This window comes from Gracilinanus agilis, chromosome 2 (genome assembly GCF_016433145.1).
Source record: "Gracilinanus agilis isolate LMUSP501 chromosome 2, AgileGrace, whole genome shotgun sequence".
Lineage (NCBI taxonomy): Eukaryota > Metazoa > Chordata > Mammalia > Didelphimorphia > Didelphidae > Gracilinanus > Gracilinanus agilis.
This window is the reverse complement of record NC_058131.1, coordinates 643,464,325-643,479,897: the sequence shown is the minus strand read 5'-3', so window position 1 is coordinate 643,479,897 and position 15,573 is coordinate 643,464,325. Positions and strand designations below refer to the sequence as shown.

General features: G+C 36.8%; 1 protein-coding gene across 2 annotated transcripts in view; it reads left to right on the top strand.

Moving 5' to 3' along the window:
• The window catches only part of MYOF (myoferlin), a 159,776-nt gene that overhangs the window by 128,505 nt on the left and 15,698 nt on the right, over positions 1-15,573 (top strand). For both annotated transcript variants that reach the window (XM_044665689.1, XM_044665688.1), the window contains 5 exons: positions 1,379-1,540; positions 4,926-5,091; positions 7,332-7,420; positions 13,698-13,796; positions 14,287-14,412. In XM_044665689.1, the coding sequence (XP_044521624.1) occupies positions 1,379-1,540; positions 4,926-5,091; positions 7,332-7,420; positions 13,698-13,796; positions 14,287-14,412 (642 nt within the window). The remainder of the gene's footprint in view (positions 1-1,378; positions 1,541-4,925; positions 5,092-7,331; positions 7,421-13,697; positions 13,797-14,286; positions 14,413-15,573) is intronic.

Genomic DNA, 15,573 nt, shown 5'->3' with positions numbered 1-15,573 from the left:
AACAAACTAAAGGGCACTGGTCCAAAGGGCTGAGAAAGCTTCCAGCACCTTGGACAGATTCTCTACAGCAATTTGGAGGTGAGGCAAGATGGTGCCATGAAAAGTATATTAAGCTAAGAGTTAAGAAACCTTAGCTGGAGCTCAACATGTGCCCAATTGTGTGACCTTACACAAGTTACTTAACCTCTTTCTGGCTTTGGCCTTCTTATTTAAAGTGAAAAGACTGGATTAGTTGATTTCTAAGGTCTCTTCTAGGACTAAATCTATTGATTTCTGTCTTAAGGAAAAACATTGACAAGACATGCAAAATGAGAAGGTGTTGAGAAGTTCTGATCTGTATTGGGAGGGATGGGGTAAGAGGAAATAAGAGGACTCTTGTCAATATAAATTAAAGATCCATCAAGTCAGTGCATAAAAGAATACCCTCTCATATACCACCCTTGTATGGAGTGTAATATGATTATGGAGTGGGCAGCTGTCTCGTGGTCTTTGTAGGGACATTATAGATAGCCTATGAGTGGAATCTTCTCCAGAGATAATGAATAACTAGCTAGGCCTAACCAAAAATTTTCTTGAAGGCAGTGTACTGAGCAGTTCAGAATGATGGTGAGAAAATGGGAAAAAGTAAAGATGTTCATATCAGTACATCTGGGTGGTGGGGGTAGGGAAGAGGAAGGAATAGGAATAAAACAGTGGTAAGTGATGCCATTGTAGGCCAAGGAAATCATCATGCGCTGGTGTAGGTACCTAACTCAGTGGCTTGGAGTATCTACTTCTGGCATGCTTTCCAGGAGCTAACAGTTCCCTGCACAGGTCCAAGCAGCTCTGACCCTATTATTCCAGAACCCTTCTCAATGATCAGATTATTAATTAAATTAATAATAATTTAAAAATTAAAATATTTTTAAAAAGTTATTCATGGGATCAAAGAATTTAGAATTGAGAAAACCTTAAGAAACATCTGGTCCAATCACCTCATGAGGGACTTGAAATCCATGGAGAAAAAGTGACTTGTCCAGTGACATATAGCTAGTTAGTGTCAAAAAGAGGATTTAGAACCAAGGTTTTCTGACTCTTAGATCAAGTGTTCTTTCTACTGCCCCAGACTGACCCTTGAAATCCAAGGAAAATGTCCTTTCTGAAATAGAAAGCTGAGGATTTGGGAGGAAAGGTCATTTATTCTACATACCTTCTGTGCTATTATTTCTTAAAACATTTTTAGACATTTAAAAAATAACTAAGCAGGAATCAGGCCTAAAAAATTCCTTGGTTATAAACAACTCGTTCTTAGAATACTTTTTCCTTTTGAATATCAATACTTGGTGTGCTGACTTTCCTTCATTCCCTTAACAATTTTCCTCTTTTTTTTTCATTGCAGATTTTAGCTTGGGGCTTAAGAAACATGAAAAATTACCAGATGGCTTCTGTGACTTCTCCAAGTCTTATCATAGAGTGTGGAGGTGAAAGGATAGAATCAGCATTGATCAAAAACCTTAAGAAGACACCCAACTTTCCTAGTTCTGTTCTCTTCATGAAAGTGGTACTGTATCAATCCTACCAATGGATATATTTAGTATGTTAATAGTTAAATTACATTAAATGTGGAGGCACATAATATACTGAATATGTGACGGATATGAGGCTCTATACAGAAGGGTCTTAAGAGTTGGTTGGCATTCCCTTCCTCCAACACATCTTGAATGTATGACTCCAGAACAAAACTTCCAATGCCCTGAGAAATGTTGTAAGACTATGAGTTTAGGGAAGGTTACGTCAATTTGTATTGGAAGAGGAAAATTCTCCCTAGGAACTTCTTACATTGATAAAATTGCAGCTCTAATAAAAAAATGAGGAAAGATCTATGATTTTATCAGCTTTGGGAAGTCTGATATAATTCAAGACACATATTACATTGGAACTCCTTCCACCAACACAGGTCACAATCTATCTGTGATTTAGATAAGGCCTAAGGAGTTACCTGAACCATAACAGACAGATGGAAATTTCTTAGTTAAATGTGTAGGTAGGGGGCAGCTGGATGGCTCAGTGGATTGAGAGCCAGACCTAGAGACAGGAGGTCCTAGGTTCAAATCTGGCCTCAGACACTTCCTAGCTGTGTGACCCTGGGCAAGTCACTTAACCTCCATTGCCTAGCCCCCTGTAACAAATAAAATTAATATAGAAGGATATATATATATATGGGTTTAATAAAAAAAATTTTAAAAATATGTAAAAAAATAAAAATAGTGTAGTAGTTAATGTGTTTTATTATATACATATAGTGCTTTAAAATTTTCAAAGCATTCTTTATGTTATCTCATCATCAAATATCTCCATTGTCACAGTGGTGCCCATGAATAGTCATTATAATGGTACCTTCTGCTTTTTCATCTCTTTAGCTCTCAGTTAAATGCCAGATTTTCTTAGTTCCCAAAGACCACTCAACTCAGGAAATGTTTAAATGCCTACTATATATATGCATATATATATGCATATATATATATACATATATATATATACACACAAAGCATGCTGGTGGTGGCAATGCTCATAGTCAAGTCAAAATACCTATTATTATATTTGTATTGGAATTTGTGTTGTTCTTCTCAGTTTTCAAAGCATTATATCCATTATCTCAGTGGAGACTTATGCGATAGATAGGGCAGAAATGATGATTTCTATTTCATGGATGAGAAAACCAAGACTCGGAGAAGTTAGGAATTTGTCTACAGTCATCTAACTAGTAAGTGGCAAAGTCAAGTCTTAAATGCTGGTCCTTGTTTTTTTCACTTCAACTCACATTGCTTTTTATCAAGAATAGGAATCGACTAGAATAGAATCCCCTTGACCACTGGCTTACACCACTGGCATAATTAACATCTTCATCTAAAACAATTCCTCTCCAGCTGAGGAGCAAAGAAAGGAAATTGCTGAGTGCCTTAATGCTAACACTCATTGGACCTGGAAAGAATGGTGAAACTTGGACAAACCATGCCCCAGGGCAGCTGTCTTACTTTTCCCACGGGAGTCACACCAAGGTCATAAGAGATGAGATGGATTAGACTCAGAGCAGAGTTCATGATGACAGAATTTAGGTTTCATCTCAATAATCAGATGTAGTCATAACCCCAGCCTGAACCTGCATGTTGGGGTAAAGAGTCACGAAGGTGATTATGTCTCAAAACCAGGTCTCAAAGTGGTTCCCATCGTGCTATTCCTCTGTCTCTGCTTCCTCTAGCTCCAAGGACATGTCTGCTTCTAAACTTTAGCTTGATCAGACACTGGGGAACAGAACAGTTTCAAGTTTGGGAGAGACATTTGGTTTATTCATGGCCCTATCTTCTAGTTTCTGGTTCACATGTAAAACTAAAGCTCTATCTAAACTCAAGGCTGGAGCTGAGGCATGACTCCTTTATGTGACTCCTTAATCTGATTGTACCATAGGGGTCTCTTCCAGTTGGATGATGTACATGATTGGTGAATGATGTATGTAAAATATATATAGTAGTGGATGATATATACACAAAATATATGTATATCTATTTTTGTTTATGATCTTCTAAAGCAGTGGTTCCCAAACTTTTTTGGCCTACTGCCCCCTTTCCAGAAAAAATATTACTTAGCCCCCTGGAAATTAATTTTAAAAAAATTTTAATAGCAATTAATAAGAAAGATAAATGCACCTGTGGCTATCACCACCTCCCTGGATCGCTGCAGCAACCAACAAGGGGTGGTAGTGCCCACTTTGGGAATCACTGCTCTAAAGCTAAAGTTTTCAACCATTGATCCAGGTGCTTTGAGATGACAAATTCCCTTAATTAAAAGTTAACAGTTTCATCTATCAATTTCGTCTTAATGTGTTTTGATTCACTTTGGGTATGTGTTCAGTTAACAAGTCATTGAATATTTATTAGGCCCTACTATTTGCCAGGCTCTATGCTAAGCTGTGGGGATCCAATAAAAAGGCAAAACCAAAGCAAAACAAACAAAAAAATCCCCAACCAGTTTGGACTCTCAAAAAAGCTCATAATCTAATGGGGGAAATAACAAACAAACAAATATGCACAAATTATGTACAGGATAAATGGGAAATAATGTAAAAAAAGGAAGATAATAGAATTAAGAGGGTTTGAGAAAAGATTCCTGTAAAAGATGAGATTTTAGGTGGAACTTAAAGGAAGCTAAAGAGTTCAATATTTGGAGTCAATATTTGGAGGCATGAGAAAATGCTTGGAGTCAAGAGATACAGTTTGCTTAGCATAGTGCCTGGCACAAAGTTTAATAATGTTAATTATTTTAAAATGTTTATTGACTTGAATGTGGCCTCCTTCAAAGACAACACTTGGATCTTAAATTATTGTAATATTTGTGCATTCTCATCCTACTTTGAAAGTAATCTTTCAATAGGACAGGTGAGTGTTTCTGCCCAAAAGAATTGCTTTTCTTTAGTTACCTACATATCTTTTAGGCTAGGACAAAATAGGGGAGAAACCAAAGTTAGATTCGGCCATAACTGGTATGGGATATCTGAGACTATGTTCCAAGGTGCTAACATTTAGAAGACAATAATAGCCTTTACATGCCTTCAGTACCATAGAAATTTAGAAACTACTGAGCTTAGCACCTCTACAGTGAAAATAAGAAGCTAGCTGGTAGCACCTTTCCCCCTAAAGAGCCCTCTCCAGTGCAGCAGATTGTTCTTGCTGTGTCTCAAAGACTTGCACCAATGGAGGCTTGTGCCTCAATGTTTTTATTGGCTCTCCAACTGAATCCATCTTAAAATGTCAATTTTTTTTGGTGAAGTTATCCCCAGGCATGAAAAGTGCTAATTATGGCTCTGATGAGATTGGTAAATTTTTACATTTATTTTAAAAGCCTCTATAGTTATCCTAAAGCAAAGTAATAAAGCTCTGTTGAACTCACAGCTATTGCCCAAGGAAGAATTGTACACACCACCGTTGGTTATTAAAGTGATCGACCACAGACAATTTGGGCGGAAGCCCATCGTGGGCCAGTGCACCATCAACCTTCTTGAACAGTTTCGTTGTGACCCTTATGCATTTAAGGAAGATATCGCACCCCAGGTAAAAGGTAAGTATCAATGGTGACTTGAGTTCATGCCAAGCCTTTCTTGTAGAAACCCCGGAGGCAATACATGCTTTATCCTTTGTGCCAATCAAAATTCCTGACTGGGGAAACAGGGAAGGAAAAAGCATTGCTAATCCCCCATCATGGACGGGGAAGCATGTAGAAGTTAATTGATTTGTACAGTCACACAGCTTGTCGCTAGCAGAGGGTCAGAGGTCTTCTAGGTAACTTTGCCTCTAATTACTTCCTCTTTTTTCTAAATAAAGGGGAATTGCAAATGGTAGAGGGAGTGCTTATAGCAATCATGGAAGGAACAAGGTATAGAATTTTGTGTCCATCTTATCCTGCCTTGAAGAAACTTGATTATGTTCCTGGAGAGGATCTTGTTCTGTGGAGGCTGTATAACACAGCAGAAAGAATGGTGGGCCTGGAGTTAGGGAGATCTTGGTTCATAGTCTTTCTTTGCTACTTCTTAGCTGTGTGGCTATGGGCAAGCCACCTAGTAACTTTGAGTCCTTAGGCAGCGAGGTGGTCCAGTCAGAGGGCACTGGGCCTGGAGCCAGGAAAATACCAGTTCAAATTCAACCTCTCATATCTACTAGCTCTTAGGCTTAGCTGTCGAAATCTATTTATCATCTCCAGATAGTCTGATAAGGATGGCTTCGTTGATAAGAAAGTAATGGACACGGGAGATCTTTCTGTTAACTCTTAGCTGCTTCTCCGTCTCTGGCAATGAGCTTGGGATTTTATTATATAATGTATATCAAACCCAATTCACACACACACACACAAAGGAACTTCACAGTTGTGCAGAAATTACAAATTATGTCATATCAAAGCACAAAAAACCTCACTGGCTTCAAAATAGAACAAGGGCAAGGCTGAATTTTGACTGGCCCATTATCAGTCAACTAAGTCTGGGAATACTTTCTCAGGGGCGAATAGCCCCCACTGGAGGAGGTTTTGTCTAGATTTAGCCTTGGCTCTCTGAAACCAAGCAGTTGTATTTCTGACCAAGAGAGAATGTTAGCCTCTTGACTGCTGATTTGCTAAGAGCTTAAAGCTTTCCAGTAAGGCTATATTGCTTTCTAATAAGAAAAGGTGTGGATCATAAAAGAGGTCAAAAGAGGAATCTCAGATTTTTACCTTAGATAGCCCAACCTGTCTGGCTCTGACTAGCAGAGTAGCTTTCTATGGGGTCCAGATAAAAATATCTATTTGAGACTCTGTTTCTCTTATTGGCCTCCCATACTTAGCCAAGTCACCTAACTGCTAATTGCCTCAGTTTCCTCAATTATGAGATAAGGACAATAATAACACCTATCTCCCAGAACTGTTAAGAAGACAAATTGAGATACTATTTGAAAAGTGCTTTGCAATCCTTAAAGCAATATATAAATAATAGCAATTATTGAATCTTGGTTCACTCATTTGTCAAACAAGGATAGTAATGTTAGTATTTATCTTAAATGGCTTTGTAAGGCTCAAATAAGATAGCATATGTGCAACATAATAGCTCTATAAATATCAGTCATTTTTCTTATGAATTAATCTGACAAACATTTATTAAATGCTTACTATGTGCCAGGTGGTAAGGATACAAAAACTAAAACAAAATTATGCTTGGCCTCAAGAAGTTTATGGTTATGAAGATCTTATACTCAATTAAGCATCTTTAGTTATAGAAACAAATCAAACAGATGATAGCACAGTAAATATGCTTCTTATGCAAAATTTTTATAATAAAATATTTTTCTAGCCAAGAAATGCCTTATGAAATGTTAACATTAAGAGCTAAAGTTATTTGTAATTTGTTTCTGATACCATTACATCATGGCTTCAATTAGAACCATTCCTAATGCTTTATTTTGGACTCATAAGATGGACAAAAAGATTTGAGATAAGAGGTATGTTAGTGAGGAATCATGAATAGAAGCATGAGCCTCTGGAGAGTCCATTCAAGTGGGAAAATGTCGCTCTGAATATACTTGTTAGAGGTGATGTAACAGTAGCCTAGCATTAAAAAGCTCATGCTTGAACATATATTCAGTGTAGCACTATGGATACCACCTCCTTATTGCCCATTTCCCCATTTCTCTTGAGAGTCCCACTATCCTTTCAGCCTACACAGGATGGTGACTTCCAAGCCATCCTTAACTCCTGTCTTTCCCTCCCTGCCCACCATACTTTTTAGTTTGCTGGGCTCTGTTGATCCCCTCTCAACGACATGAATTGCTTTTCAGCTTCTATCTTGTCTGCCCCACTTAACCGGGATGTGGTTATTGAAGTTGAGGACACAAAACCATTGCTTCCAACCAAGGTAAGTTTCAAAGTTGGTCTAAAAATTTTATTATTTGGCTTTGATCGATGCCAAAAGAGTTGGCTTTCAGGAAAACAGCCACTTAATTTCATTTATCAAAAATAAAAACGGTTTTTTTACATCATGTAAGTTTTAAAATACCAAGCAAGTTTTGAGTGTATATAAGAGAAAAAAACGTCCAACAAGATGTGCTTTTGTTGTTGTTTGGTCATTTTCAGTAGTGTCTGACTCTTCATGATGTCATTTGGGATTTTATTGGCAAAGACACTGGAGTGGTTTGCCATTTTCTTCTCCAACTTATTTTATAGAAAAGGAAACTGAGACAAACAGTGTTAAATGACTTGGGGATATTCAAGCAGAAAGTGGATGACTATTTGTTGGAGATGTTTGTTAAACTGAGTTGTTAAATTGATTTTGAATGTTAGAAAAGGAAATCCTGAATCAAGCAAAGAGTAAAATGAGACAGTTTTTTAGTTTCTTTCCAATGGTATATGGCAGGGGTTAGCAAACTACACCAAGGCAAGCTAATATTGGCTTTTACATTTTTGGGTAAAGTTTTATTTTATTTAAAAATGTAAAACTATTCTTAGCTCAAATGTCCATACAACAAGAATTTGGTCTTCAAGTTATAGTTTGCCAGCCCTTGGTCTATAAGATAATTTGCTTCATGAAAAAAAAGATAGAAAGAAAAAACTATACTGTTAATTTTGCTGCATGCCCAAATTGAGTGTATCTATGAGGCAGAAGTGGTACTCTTTTTAGATATTACTATATTTGATGATATACAAGTTATCCTGAACTCTAAAATTTACTGAAGAACAATGAGGAGAAAAATGTTAAAACAAGACTCTGGTCTGTTATTCTCTTGCCCCTGCCAAAATAATTTCTACTAATTCTAGAAAACTGAAAAGGAAAAAGAAAAATCATACTATTTTTACTCAGAAAATATAAGGCAAAAAATTCTTTGCTATGTAGATATGGCCTAAGGGAGGCATCTTGGTGGCACAGGGGGATAGAGTGCTAGATCTGAAACACTTCCTAGCTATGAGGCCCTGGGTAAATCACTTAATCCTGTTTGTCTCAGTTTTCTCATCTGTAAAATGAACTGGAGAAGGCATGGCAAATTATTCTAGTCTGAGATTTAATGAGGAAGTAGCACTAGAATATGGATCAGTAAAAAAAAAATCTCATTTCAAAAAGGTATTAAAAATGTACATTTAAGAACAGATTTGAATCTGTACTCTAAAAAAATCTGTAAAGAGTGTCCCCCCCAACATACTCTCTCACACACTCACACACTCAACATTCTACCTAGCCACCTAATGAAATGGCAGCTTGGACATCTTTTAGGAGAAAAGCTGAATTCTCAGGGTGCATGGGATCCCCAAAGCATGCCTGAAGCAGGAACCAGGGTCTGAAGGGAGGAGAAAGAATACTTATTATTTTTATTATGTAGTTATTATTTTACATTTTATTAATTTTATTTTATATTTACTATTTTTACTACTTTATTATTTATTATAATACTATTACCTTTTTAAAAAACCTTTACCTTCTGTCTTACTATCATTTCTAAGACTGAAGGGCAAGGGTTAGGCAACTAGGGTTAAATGACTGGGTCATACAGGTAGGAAGTGTCTGAGGCCAAATTTGAGCCCAGATCCTTGCAGATTCAGGGCTGGTGCTCTATCCTCTGTGCTAACTGTCCCTACTACTCTTATTTTTATCCTGAGATTTTATAACAGGAACAGAGAAGGTTGTCTTGAGTCCTAGGTTATATCTGTGATCTGACATAATTCTGCCCCCTTCATTGTCAACTTTAAATGCTTCTTGTGACCAGAGCTATAGGAGAGTCAGAAGAAGTACAAAACACATCCCTATCAATGCTCTCTCTAATTTTTTTTGAGTTGTGAGTGGGTTGACTAAGCTAGTAAGGCAACAAACCATAAAAACCGAGCATATGTCAATCAATCTATCAATCAACAAACTTTTGTGAAGTATTACTATCTGACTGGCCCTGGAGAGTGAACAGAGTTTATAGTGTGTAATAAATTTGGGAGAGCTAGTATTGGGGAAGCCATTAGTTATTCATACCTTACCGTGAATTAGTTTAATCAGCACTGCTTTTCTAACACCTGTCTGAGATTTAATGAGGAAGTAGCAATTTTGATAGACCAAAAAGCAACAGTTGTGAGAAGCTACCTTAAAAAAAAATCATAGTAGTTTAAAAATGGCAGCTACCATCACCTTGATTTCGTGTAAGAAATTCTAATCACATTTTTGCCATTAACTTGCTGTATGATCTTGAGCAAATCATTAACCTCTCTGGGTCTTAGATTGCTCACTTGTAAAATGGAAGAAGCTAAACTAGTTGAAGATGACCATAGCTAGCTCTCACATTGGCAAGATGGTAACTATAAATGTAGTTGGTGTCTGTTCAGTCAAATGAACTGAGTAAAGCTTGGAAACATTAATCAGTCTCGTTGGCTGATGTTTTATTGACCTTTATGGCCACATATTCAATTCAGATGAAATAAATATAGATATATTCAGTGGATTAGGTTGAAATAAACTTCACTGGTCCAAGGGGACTACAATTGCCATTGGGTTCTGGATAAGAAGATGGAGCTTCACTCCTCCTTCAAGCCATAGAATTTTTTTGAAGCCAGTGCTTGAGCTCCCATCAGTCTGGTGAGCTATGAATTGACATGAAAAAAACAAATGGGCTGAGGATGGGGTGGGAAGAGGTATTGAATGTTTCAGAGAACTGGCCTTCTAATGTGCCAGTCCAATGATCCACTGGACTCCATTGTGGAAGATTCAATGATTACCTTCCCATTTCTAGTGTTTAAGCAGCATGTCCACAGCAATCAGCAAAATGGCTCCTCCAAGAACAGTGCATGTATGTATGCTAAGAAAATGCATGAAGCTGACTGGGAAAGGTTGGACCTTGGGCTAGGTCTCTAATTTTCCTTTTGAGGGTTTTCTTATAGGGAAGTTTTGTAGCAAAAGATGCTTTTTATGGTTGGTGATCTATGAAAAAGGGAAGCTCCTATTTCTTTGAACACTCTTATTCTTTCCACAGATATATGATTGACTATAGTCAAACTAAGCAATTCTCTTGCTGTTGGACATGAACTGGTGTCCAACAGCACTCATATATGACAAATAAATGAGTGGATTTTAGTATTCAAAAACAACAAGGATAATTTGGGATAGTGTTTTTTCAGGGTTTTCATTAAAATAATGGATTTGCACTGTGGAAAAATAATTGTGAGCACCATCAATAAACTAATGATATATTTAACTGTATTTAGTGAACCAGGTGAGAATTAAAGCTCAGAGAAAGCAATCTTTCTCTCCAAAATCATTGATTTAATTCTAAATATGACTTCTATACATTTCTTTTTTATCGTTTCTCTATCAATAATCTTTTCTTCCTTTCTTGTTTCCTTCCTCTCTTGTTTCATTCCTTCTCTCCCTCTTTCTTTCTCTCCTTTCCTTCCTTCCTTTCTTCCCATTTTCTTCTTCCTTTCTACTTTTGCTATAGTGCTAAACAAAATAAAGCCTGAAAGCTGAACCCAAGAAAGTCTAAAAAAGATACCTATAGCAAAAATATATGTTCTTTCCAGATGGTTAAAATTGAGATATCAGGAAGGAAAAAAAAGAGACTTTTTTTTCTGTGCTGTTCCTCTAAGGACTTAGTGCCATTGCAAGGCTGTTTGCAAAGGGCAGAACCAGGTCCCAGGATCCCAGTTATCCTGCTTCTCATCTCCCAGATGTGCTCAGGGAAGAGGATTCCATTCTTAGAAGAGTGAAAGTAGAGGAATGTGGCCAAATTAGGAGTAGCGGGATGGAACCCACCAGGGTTAGCAGTTTTTTGGAAATGTGAACCTCTATTCGAGATCAGAAAAATGCCCTTGTCAGATAACTGAGAATAAAGAGAGAGGCAAAAGCAAACAGAAAACAGACAAAAAAAAAAAAAGCAGGCAAGGAAAGCAAGGCAGTCACACTTAGATCAGCAAAGATACAGAGAGTTTTTGAAAGAACAAAGAATAGAATCTTTTAGCAAAACCCTTTAGTAATCAAACTCAATCAAAGGGTTGGGGATTGGGTCAGAAAAAAAGGAGGCCTGAACTAATCTTTTTACTTTCATTATATGAGCATCGCCTGGGCAGATCTTTTCACCCTGTATAACTTGATTCAAACTCAGTATTAGATTCCTTATAAACTTCATTTTTCTATGGGAATAATTTTGGTGTAATTTCTCGAGTGGTAACAAATAAAGTGCTTCATTCTGAGATCATTTAAGGCTAAATGATTCAAAAGAATACACTCAGATATCCTGGGAATGTTAAATCCTGAATGACAAGTAAATATTTACTTTTTTTTTTTAATCCAACGTTCTCGGTATCTCCATCCTCTTGTCGTTTGTGTGGCTCACTCTCCTGCTGTTGCACACGTGTCCGTGATCAGTTAACTGAAAAGGTAATTCCTACCTACTTTGGCTGTATTTTTTTAGTCATTTAGTGCCTGTTTGTAGTTGGTATGTGATGGAAGAACTTTTAAATCAGGGACTGGGTCATGTAGGTCATGGACCACACACCAATGTGAAGCCCTCTGTCCTGGGCACTGTTCTTGTTGCTTCCCAACAATCACGGATGCTGAGAGGCAAAAGTTGCACTCAGCAATACCACCCCATGTGGTACTTCCCTAAATAGGAGAAATTAAGAATCCAGTAAGGGACTATTTTTTCTTATTTTGTTGTTAATTACTTTATCTTGATACCTTAAAAAAATTACAGTGAAAGACTAAACTTTTATCAGTAAAACAAGGTTCCAAGGTAACACTTAGGGACTCATGGTAAAAAAAAAAAGAAAGCTATCCTCAGCTAAAGAAGGAACTGATGGAATCTAATAGCAGATCAAAGCACGCTATTCTTCACTTTATTTCCTTCATGAGTTTATTGTATATGAAATATGTCTTCAGTCATGACAGGAAGAATATGGAAATATATATTGCATTAAAGCACTAATATAATCTGTACCACCTATGGGAAGAAAGGGGTAAGTGAAGGAGAGAGAGAATCTGAATCACAAAATGTCAGAAAGCAATTGTCAAAAATTTTTTCTACATGTAATTGAAAAAAATTTCAATAAATATGAGTTAATTCTTTTCAAATTAAATTTTAAAAATTAACAAACATTTATTTTCTCTCCCTTCTCAATGGGAAAAAAAAAACAAAAACAAAATCTTTGTAATAAATATGCTCAATCAAGCAAAACAAATTCCCTGACTGGCCTGTTCAAAGCATGCTGAATATTTAGTTTATCATCTCCTCACCAGGAGATGGATAGCATAATCAGAACAATTTATATTATGGCATGAGCATTGTTAAAAAACAAAAAGAACCTCACCCCCACCAACTCTGAAAGACTTAAGAATCCTAATCACAGTCACTTTTTGATATGTCTCCATGATAACAAGGAAAAAAAACTCTCAAAAAAGCAACCATATCTGACAGTATGTGACATCCCTTACTTGGGTGCCTCCTAACCCCACTGAGAAAAGGGATATTTTTCACCTTGTTCTCCAGAACCAAGTATTTATCCTTTCTTTACATTAATCAAAAGGCTGAATTCTGTGTTTGAATTAACATATTTGTTCTAGTTCTAAGTCTATGAATCTATGAAATATCAAATCAATAGGATAAAAAAATTTAATAAATGAACAAACATGGTAATCGTTATAAGATGTGACCCAATCGGTTACAAAACAGTTGATTGAGTACTGGGTGACTAAAATTGCTGGGTCGCACATTGACACTGACCAACAGTTAGAAGCCTCTTTAATGATTCAGCCACAACATATATAGGTATATCCTAAATAACATAATTTTTTATTGAAACTACAAATTTATAAATGCACATTTGTGATGTGTACATGATAGTGGGGGCTCAGAGTTAGGACAATCTGAGTTCAGATTCTGCCGTGTGACTCTAGGTCATTCTCTGAGCCTCAGTTTCCTCATCCACAAAATGAGGATAATAATACCATCTATTTTACAGAGTTGTTGTGAGAATCAAATGAGATAATGTAGGGTAAGCACTTTGAAATTTTTAAAGCACTCTTTGGATCCGCATTGATGGCAGAAATTCTCGTGCTGACAGTCTCACAGATATTTAATCTATGAATATAGTCACATAATATATTTTAAAAGAAATTTAGTGCCTAGATTAGACATCTAACTATAACTCAAACCTTTCCACTTTGTGGGGATTATTTTTAGGAGGAAGAAGTTGTCGACTGGTGGAGCAAATTTTATGCTTCTATTGGAGAACCTGAAAAATGTGGGCAATATATTCAGAAGGAATATGCCAAACTAAAGGTAACTTGAAGATATGTCCTAGAGACCATCTGGGATTGGGGGAAGAATGAGAGTCAATCATATTTTGGTGGAACAGAGACAGTTAATTGGCCCCATCAAAACTGAAGAAAATATCTAAATGTTGGCTTAGAATGGGACCTGTGTTGGACCATGCAACAGAATGTGATGATTCTGGGTATGGTAAATGGTGGCATGGGGAAGTCAGAAAGGAGAGAAAGACTTAATGGAGAGTTCCATTTGGAATACTATGGGACATCTGAGTGCAAGTGTTTAACAGGCAATTAAACTTACAGGATAAGGAATGTACTTGGGGGCTAGTTTGAGGGTGCCTGACAAAGGGAATCCTGGATATGGTGGGCATTCTGGAGTGGACTGGGCCCCATTCTTCTAAAAACTTGCAGGACAGGCTTTAGAGAAATAATTCTACACAAAACCTATAGATCACAATGGTTCTCTTTCAACTAACAATTGACTGTTGATTAATTTTCAGGTATATAATTGTGAACTAGAGAATGTACCAGAGTTTAAGGGTCTGACAGATTTTTCAGATACTTTTAAGCTATACAGAGGGAAGTCTGATGAGATTGATGACCCTTCAGTGGTAGGAGAGTTCAAGGTAAGCAAAACAGCTGAAATGATCCTCTTTGGGCAGAATGCTGACTTTAAGATTTCTTTTTCCCCCTTTTAGATGCAGAAGGAAGTATCTTCCATGCATTGGAACACCTACATGTTTCTGTAACTAATGTCTCTTTTGTATAGGGTTGTCAATTTTGCTGTTGTAAGAATAAATGATAAATTAATAAATAAATTAAAATTGTCATTTTACTGTTTAGTAATAGACTCTTGTCTAAACTAGAAGTACTTTCATCTAAATGCAAGGTACCATTTTAGAGGACTTTTAGTAGTTTGACTGGGTCAATGCCAGTGACTTTGTAGTAAGATATTTAGGCAGTCAGTCTGACAGATAAGTTTGAACCAGAGCTAAATTCTGACACTGGAGCCAAGGATGTTGAAAGTATCAACTTTAGCTTAAGTGACATTTAAAAAATATATCGTTTGTATGCACTTTAAACAATAAAAGCATCCTTCTACAACAATTTAAATTTTTTCAATGAATTTTAATTCCCAAAGTATGTAAAATAGTTTTTTAGTTAACTCTCACTATGTTTCCTTCCATTATCTTTGTTTATCCTACCTCTTGGTGTTTGTGCATAGTAATTCTTTTACCTCTTGAGCTGGTTGGGCACCAAATGGGCTTTTACTAATTCTCCCATCATACTTTCAGAAAGTTGGGACATTATTTTTCTTCCTGATTCCAAGTAAGCTCTTTCCCAATGATAATCTCGGGATCATAAGACCATGATGACCACCTAGTCATTTTAATAAAGAATAATAGTAATAATCATAATAATCACAAATAGTAAAAATCACAAATGTCTATTTAAATAGACATAAGGGAGGTTAGGTAGCAGAAGGCATGTTTGGTTTTGTGACTCATTCAGCCTCTCAATGTCCATGCCACTCTCTCAGATTATAAATCGCCAAAGAGGCAGCTTTACTGTTGTCTCAAAAGCTTCCTCCTTGAGAGATGCTTACAGAATGGAATGGCAGATCCGGTTCCCCCTTTTCTCCCAAATGTGACATGGAGCATCTATTGATTATAGAAGAAGGGCCAGAAGATCCCCAGTAGAGCCTGCTCTGGCCGCAGGCTCTCCCCTAAGGGGTTCCCTCAGGAGCTGAGCCCACATGGCGCCGCTACGGTACAGGATGCTTTGCT